Source organism: Drosophila teissieri, unplaced genomic scaffold (genome assembly GCF_016746235.2).
Source record: "Drosophila teissieri strain GT53w unplaced genomic scaffold, Prin_Dtei_1.1 Segkk118_quiver_pilon_scaf, whole genome shotgun sequence".
Taxonomy (NCBI): Eukaryota; Metazoa; Arthropoda; class Insecta; order Diptera; family Drosophilidae; genus Drosophila; species Drosophila teissieri.
This window is the reverse complement of record NW_025224987.1, coordinates 2,497,908-2,513,115: the sequence shown is the minus strand read 5'-3', so window position 1 is coordinate 2,513,115 and position 15,208 is coordinate 2,497,908. Positions and strand designations below refer to the sequence as shown.

Genomic DNA, 15,208 nt, shown 5'->3' with positions numbered 1-15,208 from the left:
ATTATAATTATACATATAATTATACAATTAGAATATAATGATCAGAAATATAATTTTCAATGCAAAAAATATGGAAAAAAAAGTGTTTAAAAAATATGACTTTTTGTTCAAATACACTTCAAAAACGCAATTTTCATTTTTATTCGTCAGAGTTTGGTTTATATTCATAGAAAATGTTTTTTTAATGAAGGAAAAAAAGTTCGATGATTTCAGACCAAAATTGTTGCTTGCAGAATTCCCGCAAATGGCAAACTCCGGCTGAGACGGACAATGGATGGCAGCGGACATCTCCTTCATTTCCGGCGGAAGTGGCTCAACAAAAAAAATGTAATAAAAATATCCACCACATTTGAACAAACTCTGATTATTTCTTTCCTGTTAAAAAAAATCCTGTAAAACGCCTGACTTTCGGCCGCCTAAACTATGTGCCCCCCTTAAGCATGCCATTTTGATGTACGAATAACTGGTATAAAGTCTTAAGAATTTATTTCTGTTCGCAAAGAACAGTCAGATAAAAGGAATCAGGCCGAAAGAGTCAGTATAATGTTTTAGTTCACCCTGTTTTTTGTGTGTGTATTCGTCTTTCGTGTTCTTATTGGGCTGAAATTATAATTAATACTGCTTCATATAATTTGGTTTTAAAAGGTTAACCCTTTCGCTGTCTTTACAAGATTATATATTTTCAATCGTTGGTGCACAGAAATAGATACCAATGCAGAAAAATTACAGAAGGCATCAGGTGCAAAGCTGCATTGAAAATATCGGCAATGGGCCCGAGATGAGCGGGCTTACGAAATGTATTGGTTACTGTGAGGAGTCTTAAAACTCCCCACAAATCCGGGTGCAGGAGATCGGCGTAGCAACAGCGAAGACGGCTGGAATGCGAGAGGAGTCAAGGGCGGTCAGGTCAAACGGTAAATAATAGACTTTGGACCCCGGCAAAGCGGAGAGACCGTGAATTAACGGTACCGCGCTGGACCTTGGACTCAAGCCAGCCAAGGGCACAAAGGTCGAACGGTAACGGTGCGTACTTTGGACAAGCACGAAGAGGACACACCGTGAACTAACGGGACATGTTTTGGACCTTGTACCCGAGCGAGCCGTGTGCAAAAAGGGAAATAACGGGATTCCCGCAGCCGATATAAGGGACGGCGCCGGCGCAGCCCGGGACAGTCAAGAAGAAGTACGCGAGGGCCATACAGCCATACGGGCAGTTAAGAAGTACGCGAAGAGTCGATACCGAGTGACGGTGAAACAACGGGAACACAAGTGCGTCAAGCGGGCATCCAGAGTGGATCGCCGCACGTGAAGATCGGCGAAGGACGAGCAAACACAAGGACCTAGCGTGGTCGGGAAGGGACGATGGAGTCAGTGGTCGCAACGGTGGTTCGGAGAGGAGCGCTAGCTTAACTCGCGGACGATACACCCTGCCCCATAACATCCTAAGCCCCGGTCGAGCCCGCCGGTTATCCTTCGGCAAGGACCTAGCGTGGTCAAAAAGGGACGGTGGAGTCAGTGGTCGCACCGGTGGTTCGGAGAGGAGCGCTAGCTTAACTCGCGGACGATACACCCTGCCCCATAACATCCTAAGCCCCGGTCGAGCCCGCAGGCTATCCTTCGGCGAGGGCAACAAGTGCCTGGCACACGCAGGAAGGGACGGTGGAGTCAGTGGTCGCAACGGTGGTTCGGAGAGGAGCGCTAGCTTAACTCGCGGACGATACACCCGGCCCATAACATCCTAAGCCCCGGTCGAGCCCGCCGGTTATCCTTCGGCAAGGACCTAGCGTGGTCAAAAAGGGACGGTGGAGTCAGTGGTCGCACCGGTGGTTCGGAGAGGAGCGCTAGCTTAACTCGCGGACGATACACCCTGCCCCATAACATCCTAAGCCCCGGTCGAGCCCGCAGGCTATCCTTCGGCGAGGGCAACAAGTGCCTGGCACACGCAGGAAGGGACGGTGGAGTCAGTGGTCGCAACGGTGGTTCGGAGAGGAGCGCTAGCTTAACTCGCGGACGATACACCCGGCCCATAACATCCTAAGCCCCGGTCGAGCCCGCCGGTTATCCTTCGGCAAGGACCTAGCGTGGTCAAAAAGGGACGGTGGAGTCAGTGGTCGCACCGGTGGTTCGGAGTGGAGCGCTAGCTTAGCTCGCGGACGATACACCCTGCCCCATAACATCCTAAGCCCCAGGCGAGCGGGTACGGATCCCCGTCGGCAGCGACGCAGGCGTACGACGGAAGGACGACGAGGGAGCAACGACGTGCATCCAGCGGCGAGAATCACCGAATCCTGTTCAGAAAGTGACGCTAAATAAAAGTGGTTTAAATCTGAGAATCTGTCTTCTTCTTGGTCGGGCAATCACACAAATCATAAATTTGGTGGGACGAACAAACAAAATCTCTGAGCTAGCCGTTGCATTTCGTAGCGAGAAGAAATAAGAAAATCAGTTCGTTACATTACATATGTACAAAAATTGCATCATTGGGGATTCAATATAAAAGAAAAAAAGCTACCGTTCCTCAAAAGAAATCGGATTGGTTGAATGCAAAAGAATCTATTTTAATAGAACGCACCGGGAGTAGACCTTAACAAACGGGTAAAACAGCCACGCGTGGACGTCCGAAAGGTTATTTTGGTCCATCCAAAAGAACAAAGCGACGACAGCTGAGCTGCCAAGTGGCGATAAATCTACTGCATCGGCATTACGATCGTCTAACATTCCAACAAAGCAAGTGTGTACCAAAGCTGGTACATGAATGAAGTCTTAGCTCTGTTTACAGAAGCAAAAAAAGGCAATCATCAATATGTGCTAATACAAAGTTTCACAAATTCCAAATTGTCATTTAATTTTTACCAAGCTACAAGCTATTGCTTACAGCAAAAGCATCCAGCTACCCTGACATAATTAGTGTGAAAGAATCACAAGCTGAAGTCGAGCTGCAGAGCTGGCTTGATCACACGGCATCGCGGATTGAAAGACTTCAGCATGATGTTCTTGGCGGTCTTGCAGATGATTTCGTTGACAACCTAGCTCTAATTGGAAAATGGGGATTTGACTGGTAGCACTGGATATTAAGAATATAAGCAAAAAGCCATCAATAACGAAATGAACGATTCCAGCCTTTTTGTGACATCATACGTGCCATTGCAACTGATAGTAGGTGATTCTAAGCACAGCCAGATAATTTGGAAGAATCTGCGGCTTTCATCAACACTTCACTGCCGACCACTGAGATTTCAGTTTAAAAAAGAAACTACTCAGTTAGCTATAAGTGAAGAGAAATATTTTAAAACAAAAATGGAGCTATTACAGCCAACCAAATGTTCAGTATCTACCAAACAAATCCAAATTTAACATCGATTGCAGTTAACTATGGTTGATGGCAAAATTTGTAGTGCCCTTAGCAACACATCATCCTCTAACGGCTTTATATGTGAAGAGAAGCCAACAGAGATGAATAAATTGGAAAAGTGTTTGACAAAGAAGGCTCATATAACACGTTTCAAATTTTGATTATCCCCATTGCATTCCTACATTAGATTCTTTGAATATTTTTTGCATGTCTCATACAGACTAGACTTAAAAAAATGGCGAATTAATACTGCAGAAGGGAAAAAAGCCATACTGGATAGAAAAGCCCAAATCTAAAAATTTTCGTTTAAAAATGGGTCTATTGGTGGACATACCCATAAGTGGAGGAAGTGGCACTTCAAATGATGGCAATACGGCCAGAGCATTTTTCAATAACCCAAAATTACGGGAATAAATAAAAATGTTATAGTCCGTTGTGCAACATTGCTACAATGTATGGCATCTGGTTACAAAATAAACGTAAACAAATTTGGAGAATTTGCACTTGACACTGTCAAAGAGCTTATTATTCTATATCCCTGGTACTATTTTCCTCCCTACTACACAAAGTGTTGGTTCATGGTCCAGATGTTATAAATTATGCACTTTTGTCAATCGGGGAGTTATTTGAAGAAGCTGCAGAATCCCAAAATAAGGACATTAAAATGTTAGGAAGACCGAACACTCGGAAGATGTCACGCATCGCTTCAAATGCGGACTTAAAAAAAAGATTGCTTCTGAGCTCAGATCCATTTCTTACTGGCCAAAGAAAACTCCCTTGCACAAAAAAGTCAATATTATTTAAAAATTTCTATCGATTTGCCAAAAAACTCTTTGCCACGCCCACTTTACCGCCCACAAACCGCCCAAAGCTGCCACGCCCACACTTTTGAAAAATGTATTGATATTTTTTCATTTTTGATATAGTCTTGAAAATTTATATTGATTTGTCAAAAATTTTTTTGCCACGCCCACAAACCGCCTCCTTCGCACTTCCACTAGCTTAGTAACGGGTATCAGATAGTCGGGGAACTCGACTATAGCGTTCTCTCTTGTTTTTGTTATCACAACCGATCGATCATATGACAGCTATATGATATAGTGGCCCGATCCGTCTGATGTTTATACATTATCCTACTATGAATTATTACAAATTTAAAAAGTGAGAAGCATCTCCTTAACTATAACCTTAATACGATTGTCAAAAAGAAAGAACTTACGTTAATACAAAGACAGTCATTTATAATTTATTGCGAAATAGAAGATTTTTATCGGGTAGATGGCCATTGAGTATCGATTGTTATAATACTGATGAAACTCATTAACCTACCAACCTAATTTGGCAATGACAGTTTATTAGAGTCAATAATTAGAGTCCAAAATTGACAAATCCAGAATTTATATTGGAATCCTAAAGATTCCACACAGAAAGTGGATATGGTTTTTTTCCAATCACCGAGTCGACTTCTGTTGGGTAAATGTCACCCACACAGGGGTCAGCCTGTTAATATTTCCGACGCCTGTCCTAGATCGTCGTCATTACATGACGATGCTCTGTTGGATTTACAGGTGTAGGGGTTACCCATGGATGTGACGTCGGCTATTGCCTCTTACAGAAACATTTATCGTCTATACTTTATGTATCCATACCTTAAAACTTCGCTGCTGGTCCAACGTCGTCATTTTACCTTTTAGAGCGACGAAACAAGCAAGTTTATTACCAATGAAGGACGTACTATTTTCATATCTAACGCATGATAAAAAAATACTTTTAGTCGGTCAAACAAATAAACATATTTATTTAGCTTAGATTACTTAATACTATATTTTTAACGAAAATACCATACTTAAAAACTGTTCGTAATGTATGGTTATTATCCCATCCATGTCAGTGTCGTGCTGGCGGAATGCAGTTGTTAACGTCTGAAACAGAAATATGTAATAAAATTGAAATATAAATATGAAACAGAAATATGTAATAAAATTTAAATATATAAACTACATATATACATATATGTATAGATAGTTTATATATTTATGTACATATAATTATATTTATGTATGTATATATCTCTTTTGCAATGTAAAATAATTATTTTATTGAATTTAAAGCTGTACTTAAAAGAAAGTTTTACTTTTAATACTTGCTACTCGTCTGTCAATACGCCTGTATGAATGACGAGATCTCGGAAACTATATAATCTGGAAAGTTGAGATAAAGCATAGCCCACGGTTTGTGGGCGTTAGAGTGGGCGTGGCAAAAAGATTTTTGCCAAATCGAGACAATTTTGTTAGACTAACAAATATGTGCAAAATATATAAACTTTTTCAAAAGTGTGGGCGTAGCAGCTTTGTGCGGTTTGTGGGTGTTAGAGTGGGCGTGGTAAAACTTTTTTTTTGAAAATCGATAGAAATTTACAAAACTAATACAAAAATTAAAAAATTTTAAGGCTAACAGAAATGTGCAAAAATATATAAGCATTTTTCAAATGTGTGGGCGTGGTAGTCCCATTTTTCCATATTTTTAAAATTTATATTAGTCTTGTAAATTGCTCTCTATTTGCAAAAAAAAAACTTATTTGGACGCCCACAAACCGCCAAAAACTGTGTTGAAGTCTCTCCTTCCTTTCTTAGTAATGAGTAACAGTTAGTCGGGGAATAGACGACCACCAGGCACAGGGGGAACTAGTGGTGCAATCCTTGCGGCACTGTCCACATACAGTAATTTAGCGTGTGATCAAACGCTTAACATTGTATATTAAACATTGTCTGACTCCACAGTTAGGTTGGTTAGGTTCAGATTTATGTTGCCGGTCAGTACAGTTGAAGTCAACGGCTTTATTGTTAGGGGGGCCGGTTAGTTTGGTTTGCGAACCAAATGCTAAAGCGTAGTCCATAACTAACACTCTCGACTTTCCGCTGCTGGGCCTGGCGACTTTCCTTTTTCTAATAAAAGTTGAAGAACTCATAATGAATATTAGGGGACAGGTATTTGGACACTGAGCGGAAATCGGTAAATGCGATACCAAGTTTTCTGAGATGTTAATTGTAACATTAATAATTTCATTAATTTCCTTAGAACTTTTTAGATCGAAGGCCAAATAACTTTTCGTTACAAATATTTGTTATGCATTTACGTTACAGTTCATGTCATCAGAAGTCATCAAAATAAAAATTGTGATCAATATTTATTAAAATTGTTTTATTAGCAATTTTTCTAATCGAGTTTTCGGAAGTTAATGCGACGAAAAGGTTCTGAAAAATTTGAATTCGTCTGGTCCCGATTGAGAGCATTTAAAAATATTATTTAAAGCCATCAAAATTGGGATGTTAAAAAAAAATCTGGTGAGAAAAATTAAGGAGCAGACTGTATAGTACAGAATTAAAAGAACACTTCTGCTTTTTCTATCGGGTATAAAAATCTTCTTCTTATTTTCTTGTAATGAACCACTACTGTTGCAATGCTCAACTCTCTTGTTATCTGGAATTTATAACGACGCGTCGCTTTTCGATTTTGACCACAAATAGTGCAGACGTGAGTTTTGTTATTTAGTGAGTGCACGTGTTTTGAACGGTTATTTTTAAGTTTAAATTTATTATTCCTTATACTAATCAGTAAATATTTAATTAATATCTATCGATCTATCTATCTTATTAATATCTATATGAATAAATTATTAAATTCCCTCTGCCAAGCGCCACAAAAGTAAATAAATAAGCCGACATAAATCTTCGTTTGAGGCGCACAATTTTTTTGTAGTTCAACCACCATTAACGGTTCCTGCAACTTATTTGCAAGGGGAGTAGATCTATTTTTACTATTTTTTTTCGTTTTTCTTGTTCTTTTAAAATGCCCATACCCAAAAGTCGCCGTTATTTGCACGCTAAAATTCAAGCAAATGCAAATACAGGAATAGAAAATAAAGAAGAAAAAGTTGTAGCATCTGACATTTTTGTAAATATCGAAGACAATTGTGAGTTTCCGGTTGATTGTAAGATTCCTGTTGATTCTAAGGTTGATGATGATTTTAACTTGCGCTTAGCCCAGTGGTTTTCTGCCAATAATATTAGCAGATGCGTAGCCAAAGAACTTCTGTCACTTTTTTCCAAAAAAAAATTCCCTGCTTGCCAAATGATCTTCCGACATTAAAGTCGACTCCTATGGCTACTGGCGAGTACATAAACTATAGTTTAATGAACTTGCTGGAGCGGCTTTCGAGCGGCATTTCTTTAGGAAGTGAAGTGGCTTCTATCAAAGCCAAGGTTTGCGAGGAAAACAAAACCCCTGTAGTTTTTTTAAAAATATTGACGAATTGAAGATATTTGAGCTAACACTCAAAGACTCCAATATATTCTCAAAACTTGTAAGTTTATTTAACATAATAATGAAAAGAAAAACTAACAGGATATATATTTATTTAGAGGTCAACGATTTGTCTCTATGTGGGGAGATATCATATGATAAATTCATCCGTCAATGTTGGCGGGAATGGCTCGCGAATGAACTGGCGCGCCAATACTCCTGGCGTGGGACTGAGGCCAATGTATGTACTCGTGGGATGATTATGATGTCATCCGTCAGAGGTATATTTTTTTAAATAATTTTGTATCTATAATAATTTGTATTTTTACAGCAGCTTTCAAGAATAAATTTGAGTTGGAGGACTCCAATCCTGACCGCATTACCCAAAATTTTTTTCAATATGCGCAGGATAGAATAACAAAAACTAACTATTCTATAAATTATAAATTTGTTATTATTAGTAAATATAATAAAAATAAATAATAACCACAATTCAAAATAAAATTAATTATTGTTTTTTAGTTATGTAAAAAAGGAATTAAATTATTTTAATTATATATGTATATTTAAAGTTAAAAAAAACAGCTTTATTATATAGTCATCAAAATAACATTCAAATAATAGCGAAATTCTTTAAATAAAATTAAAATTCATGATTAGTGGAAATAATTTTTAGAAAAGTATCTGAAACTTATTTATTCGAACACTTTTATAATATTAGGTATAGAAGTATCTCAAGAGATACCAAATCCGTAAATCGTTAATAATATTAAAAAAGTATCGTGAATGATACAAATCCGTTTCCTATATATGTAATATCATAATAGTATTGCAAAAGATACCAAATACGACCCGTAAATTATATTAAAAAGTATCGCGAATGATATGGGAATCGTCCCGCATTTGATATCGTAAAATGATAGCTTTTGCTGCCACACAACACCTAAAAGATGATTAACTTAAGTATCGTTTTTGGATCTGAAATCTGACGATTTGTTCGCCTAAAATCGATCGACTGGACAAAAAAATCGGGTGCCAAAAGTTCGCATTGCGTTACGCATCTGTTTATTCTAATGTCTTTGGTCAGACGGAAAAGGCCAGATTGCCTCGTCTAATGATTTTAGTCCAGAATATTAAAAACGCTTTCTGCTATTTATTATATACTTTTCAACGAACCGATTATACCCTCTTATTCTACGAGTGAGGAATATAAATTGTTTTCGTTGTAATATCAGCCATACTTACGTATAGTACAATACAACATTGAATAAAATCATCGAAAAGAATTGTACCACGTCCAAAGCGGTCAAATTTTCGAAGTAAAACGTCGATTAGGTGGTCAGATAAACGATAACCAAATGATGTCAGTGCTGTTTTCAGCTCAGTTTTGTCAATGTTTCCAGAGTTGTCACGATCAAAGGATCGAAAACAGTTTTGCCAATCCGTCACATACTTCCACAAAGCTCCAAAATCTTGAAAGGACACGGTCCCTCTATTTTCACGATCAAACATTCCAATCATCAAACGGATAGTTTCCGGATTAAATGCGGACCATGTACCATTCGAAAGGGCCACTTGTAGCTCATCTGCCGATATATGACCACTGCTATCTTTGTCCACTCTAAAAATAATCTCACTAGATCTTACGCCCTATGTATTTTTACGACGAATATTACCTTTGAAATACATCCCAAAGAAATTGTTGATCTGGCATTCCACTATGATTGTAGGACATTGCTACGTAAAATTACACTATAATCTTGCAAAATTAAAGTAGTCAGGAGTATTTGAGGTTATAACATTTTTATTAATATCGATTGGCAATTATTTGATATTTTCAATTAAACTATATTCCAGCAGAGCTAAATTCTTAAATATAGGCTATTTCCACAGAAATAATATCTTAGAAAATATGTAGCTCGGATATTTGATTTTAGTATTTGATATTTAGTATTTTCTGTGTTGGGAGTGTTGTAACTTTTAAGTTTGTTCATAATTTGCGTAAGATACCCTATTTTCTCGAATATAAAGAAAATATAAAAATTATTGTGAAAAGTGCGCCAACATTAACATCAACAACTGAATCTATTTAAAAAGACGGCGTCTTGCTTGGTCACAACTCAACTGTAGTTTAAACAATGTAAAGAACACCTATAGAAATGCTACGAAAAATACTTTCGCTGCAAGTCCACAACACCATGCTCTAGAAAAACACTCTGGTAAAATTCGAATACAAAAAAAAATGTTAACATTATACTTGTTAAGATTTAAAATGACCAGAATAGTAATTCCTTAATGTTTGCGTAAAGAAAACACTACCACTACTGTATTGTGCAGGCGTTTTTCATATGCTATTCCTGCTTTGCCAGTGGTGCTCTTTATTTATATTCCTTCATTATTCAGCCAATCATATAAGTGGCCTGCTTTGACACTCTGTGGTTTTTCCATGATGTTAAAAATTCTTGCTCCTTGCCAAAGGAGCAGGCTTCTAGGCAATCTGCTATTTGTTTTTATAAGGGATGCAATTTATGTATAAGTCAATACAAAAAAAGCTTTGTTGGTAATATGCTTGCAATATGCTAATGATGGCAATCGTTAATGATATTTTGAAAAAATATTTTTGCAAGATCTGGACTGAACTTATTTATTATTATAATTAACTTTTTAGAGATTTTTAAAATGGGAAATAAATAGATCACTTGTACTTTCACTTTATTGGGTTGTATACCATCTGGACTCATGATATGATCAAAGAAATGTTTGTTTTATCAAAAATTCGCATTTGTCTAATTGTTCAGTGAGAGATGTTGAGTAGATGATAACATCATTTAAATATTCAAGGCAATGCTTGTTAATGTGAACAAAGTTTAAATGTCATCCGAGTATACTCGTGTTTAGTCAAAAAAGCAGTATCTGGTATAAACTTGAGTCCACACCGATTTGGTGAAGACCCTTTTGCTTATTCAATTGTTGTAAAGTATTGGTATTTTCTTAACGTACCAAAACTTTCATCCATGTTTTGAATTGGGAATTTATCATTTATGGTTATTTTATTTAAGTTTCGCTGGTCGACGACCAACCTAAATTTAGGTTTGCAAGATGCGTCCTTTTTTTTTAACAATACAGTCGCTTTCGCGTATATAATTTCTTTAATTTGCTTGTTACCTTCATAAGCGAAGGGATATGAAAAGGGTATTCTTTATGTTGTGTTCTCTTGAACAATTTTTATTTCGTGACGTTTGATTCTTGTAAGTTAGGTCTTCTCAATTAGGATTCTGGGATTTTGAATTCAATTATTGAATTCTTTAAATAATTGTGTCAGCTTTTACTTTTTAAATAGTCTAGTCGGTATGCGTGGTATGAGTTAATGTCATTGCTTAAAGCGTAATTTATTTCAGCTGTAAAATAGTTTTATTTTAAAACTTCTTGTATAATAGTTTAATAATTTCGGGTGTCGTTCTGTTGATCGGTTTTTCAGTGTGCTCTAAACTTAGTATACAAATTTGATCTGTTGTGATCGAATGGTTTTTGTCTATACAGAAAGCTTTGTTTATGAGTTGTTCGATTGTTTATATTTGTTCTTTAGATCTGCGGGAAAATTATAAATGGAAAAATTCTTACGAATTTGAAAACCGGAGCACCAATTAGACTCCAAATCTAAAAATCTTACTAATTCGATTACCGTAGCATGCCTCAGTATATTTAGTATGGCAACCACAATGCTTGTAAATACACTAATGTCAGCCGTCTAATGCTAACTTATTAATAATAATAGTTGACTGACTCACAAAACACAAACTTCGTAAATTTTCCTCCAGAAGTTCCGGTTGGAGTTTTAAACTAGACGATGGGAGTTATGTGTTAGTAATGTTGGAGGGATGGAATGAAGCAAGTACCGATACATTTTTATTGTCGTGATTGTAGATGCATTATATAAGTATGTGTTGCTATATCCTAATAGAAGTCAATAAATTTATTACTTGATTAGAGCGTCAAGCTGTTTGCTTTGAAAATCTGTGCTAGATAGTTCCAGGCCGGAACTGCTTATACTTTTCATTTGTTCAAAGAGTTCTAATATCAAAAGAATGTTCAACATTTCCTAATCTCTGCAGGTCAGTCATATATACTGATATGAGCTTGTAAGTAAGGTTTAGCAGATCGTTAACTACACAGAGGCGAGAAGTACCAAAGTTTCGCCGATAAAACTTTTAACTCATATATATATGTGTACTAGTTGGCCCTGTGCGCTTCGCCGCATGCAGTCTTAAAATTCAGTGAAAAATTCCTAGAATTTGTTATATGAAAGTCATTTATTTTATTTGAAAATTGTTATTTTCAATCCAAAACATTTGGATAAACTATATTTTTCGTTCGTCCATTTGGAGCGAATACAAATAAAGAGTTTGGAATGCCAACTCTTGAACAGGCTACGTATAGCTGCCCATGAGAAAAACACGGCTCTTCCAAATTCAACCCGCATACTTGAAGCGTTTGTCCTTGTGCCTTATTGATGGACATGACAAATGATAGACGCACTGGGAATTGCAGTCGCTTAAATTCAAACGGCATGTCTGTTGGTATCAACGGAATACGCGGTATGAGCACCATTTCTCCTTTCGCTTTTCCAGTCAATATCGAGGCTTCAATTAAATTCGGCATCAATTTTTTTACAACCAGTCTTGTGCCATTGCACAATTTTGGTGCATTTAAATTCCGTAGTAAAATAATTGATGAGCCGATTTTTAAGTTCAAAAAATGCGGTGGCATACCAGGCGGTTCTAGGGAATTTAAAAATTCAACTGGATAATTCACTGCATCATCTTCTTTCATTACGCTATCAAAAGATTTATATGATATCAGTGCGCCTGGCAATTTTTCTTAAATGTGAAAATTGATTTCATTGACATGTACATTTTTTGGTGACAATATTGCTCGTTCTGTCAACCAATCGTGATTTCTGTGATTTTGAATTATATTTGGAAAAACGCTTTCTATTAATTCCCCTTTAGATTGTAGAATTGTACAAAAATTGTTTGGCAAAGTGATCAAGCCATTTGTATTTGGAACTTTGCCACTTCCGATTTCTAATAATTGCTTCGAAAACCGTTCTGCAGATTGATCATAGTGCTATTGAACACGCATGTTTATTTTCAATGTCAATTTTTGGACATATCGCCACAGGAAATAATACTTCAAGCAAGCATTGACCTGATCCGCTCACGTTGCACGTGGAATGACGGGCAATGTTTGTCGGAAATCTCCTGACAAAAATATTATTGCACCACCCAAAATTTGTTGATTGCGACGTAGATCTTGCATTGTTCTGTTTAATGCTTCCAGAGATTTTTGATGGGTCATTCTTCTTCTTCTTCCTCCTCCTTCTTCCTCCTCCATCTTCTTAATCCTTCTCCTCCATCTTCCTCCTCCATCTTCTTCCTCTTTCTTCTTCCTTCTTCGTCTTCTTCCTCCCCCTTCTTCTGAAAACCTGCGTGATTGTTGATGCTTTAGTGTTCTTGCTTTATTGCGTTCGGCTCGTGTATCTTCTAATTGATGAAGAAGAAGGAGGATGAGGATGAGGAAGTCGAAAAAGGTGGAAGTGGTGAGTTTAACCTCAAATGCACGATACACATAATTAACACAGTTCAACTTACCACCTCAAAAACAAATGCCTGCTGTTACAATTTATTTATGAACCAAATAAAGTTTGTCTCATGAATTAAATAAAACAAAATGAGCAGAGAAGAATGACATCCAATGATTTAGAAATGGCGCTGCATGTAAAAAACGGTTTTCCCGCTTTTCTTTTGACTTTTTCCACAATTTAAACTATCCTATCTCTCAAGTTGGATCGAACTGCACATGGTGTGCGAATTTTATTGTAATCGGTTGAGTGGTTTAGGAGTCCATTGAGGACAAACATTGTGACACGAGATTTATATATATTAAGAAGATATCAGGAGATATTAATCTAAAGGATTTAACTCAAGACTTTTAGTTAAATGAGTTGAGATTTAAAGCCAGAAAACACATTCCGAAAATCAAGGAAGCATTTGAAAAGAAAAGTAAACAAGATAAACGAATTGGTAGCTACTAAGCGTACCCAGTATGGTACTGGATTAAAACTAAAGGCCAAGTTATCAGGGCCGTTTACAGTAGTGAAGGTTGATAGTCATGAAGGTATGAACGTCGCTAGTGGCAGAATATATGAAGGTATTCGCGTCAAATCCTGCGCCAGGATGGCGGAATATGGGATCCGGTACTGAAGGATATGGAAGAAGTGAACTATCCTACTGATCCAACTTCTATCCTCAAGCCCACCGACAAAACCGATCCAAAAACAATAAGGCAAGAATAGAAATGTATTTTGGATGAAACAGAAGTCTGAGAAGAAGCGGTGTTCGGAAATAGCCAAGAAAAGAAGCCACAGTTAAATACTCACAAATTATTGTCAGGAGGCGAATGATGGCGAAGAAAGCCCAGCATCGAACATCGCGGTAGAGGCTCGTTTTGTGCTCTGAACTGGTTTGGTAGATACTTAAGAAATATGTTATTACTACTACATATGCTTTTTAAAACCATTATAAGGCACATTAATTTCATAAAATGCAAAGGCAACAATATGTCCGATCTTTAGTCGATAGTTCTGTACTAAGTTGTACACGATAGTCAGTTGCAAATTGACCAAAGTTAAAACCAACCGTCCGACTCACGCCAGAATCTCAAAGAAAAAAGGCCTACTTTTTTTCGCCGTCAGCGTTATTTCTTATAGAAGGGGACTATCATTATCATTAACTTAAACGCTTATATGGGGCTTAGTGTATTTGCAATCTACATTTTTTTGATTAAGTATTATTTTTTATATTAAAAGTTAAGACACTCGAGTGATGTAATCGGTCTTCTTTATCTTAGTTAATTCCCAAATTGTATCCCGCTGTTTACAACATCAATAATCAAAAAAAAACATCAATCAAAAAAGTTAAGACACTCGCGTAATGTAATCGTTCTTCTTTATCTTAGGTAATTTCTAAATTGTATCCCGATGTTTACAAAATCAATAATCATTATCAGGTCTGTTAATTATCCATTACTTTGCTAATTTATCTTTTTTTTCTCTTCTTCTTCTTATTTCCATAAAATGCTATATGTCTTCTTCAGTTTGCCTACAAATAGTATCAATTTTAGTCCTGTTAATTTTACTTATCCTTTTGAATTTAAATAAATTTGATCGTGTTTCAATTTTCAACAGGAAGTAAGTTCCTTAATAGAACTACATTTTAGTTTTTTCCTAGGGACTTTTATGTAAGCGCTTTTTATTAGATCGTAAGACTTTAAAGATTCAACTCGTTCGTTGGAGTCAGACTGATAGCAAGATAGAAAAATGCTCTTCGGCAATTACCCAGTGTCAAATAGTCAGTCCAACAAATTCTACTCCGGTAAATAGGGGTTACAAAATATTACTGCTTACCGAGAACCCACGATCCGAATACGACGAGCTTACGCTGTCAACCTGGTGCCTGAACATCGGATGCCTCTCCCTCGGCCCTAGTGTAACGA

At 36.9% G+C, this 15,208-nt stretch overlaps 1 protein-coding gene across 1 annotated transcript; it reads right to left on the bottom strand.

Annotated features, from left to right (window-relative positions):
* Positions 1 to 5,120: 5,120 nt before the first annotated feature.
* On the bottom strand, positions 5,121 to 9,466 carry LOC122625483 (programmed cell death protein 6). The gene is made up of 3 exons (XM_043805577.1): positions 9,331 to 9,466; positions 8,900 to 9,275; positions 5,121 to 5,274 (listed from the first exon to the last, which is right to left on the bottom strand). Exons 1-3 carry the CDS (start codon positions 9,387 to 9,389, stop codon positions 5,173 to 5,175), a joined length of 537 nt encoding a protein of 178 aa, XP_043661512.1. The 5' UTR covers positions 9,390 to 9,466; the 3' UTR covers positions 5,121 to 5,172.
* Between the last annotated feature and the right edge of the window lie 5,742 nt (positions 9,467 to 15,208).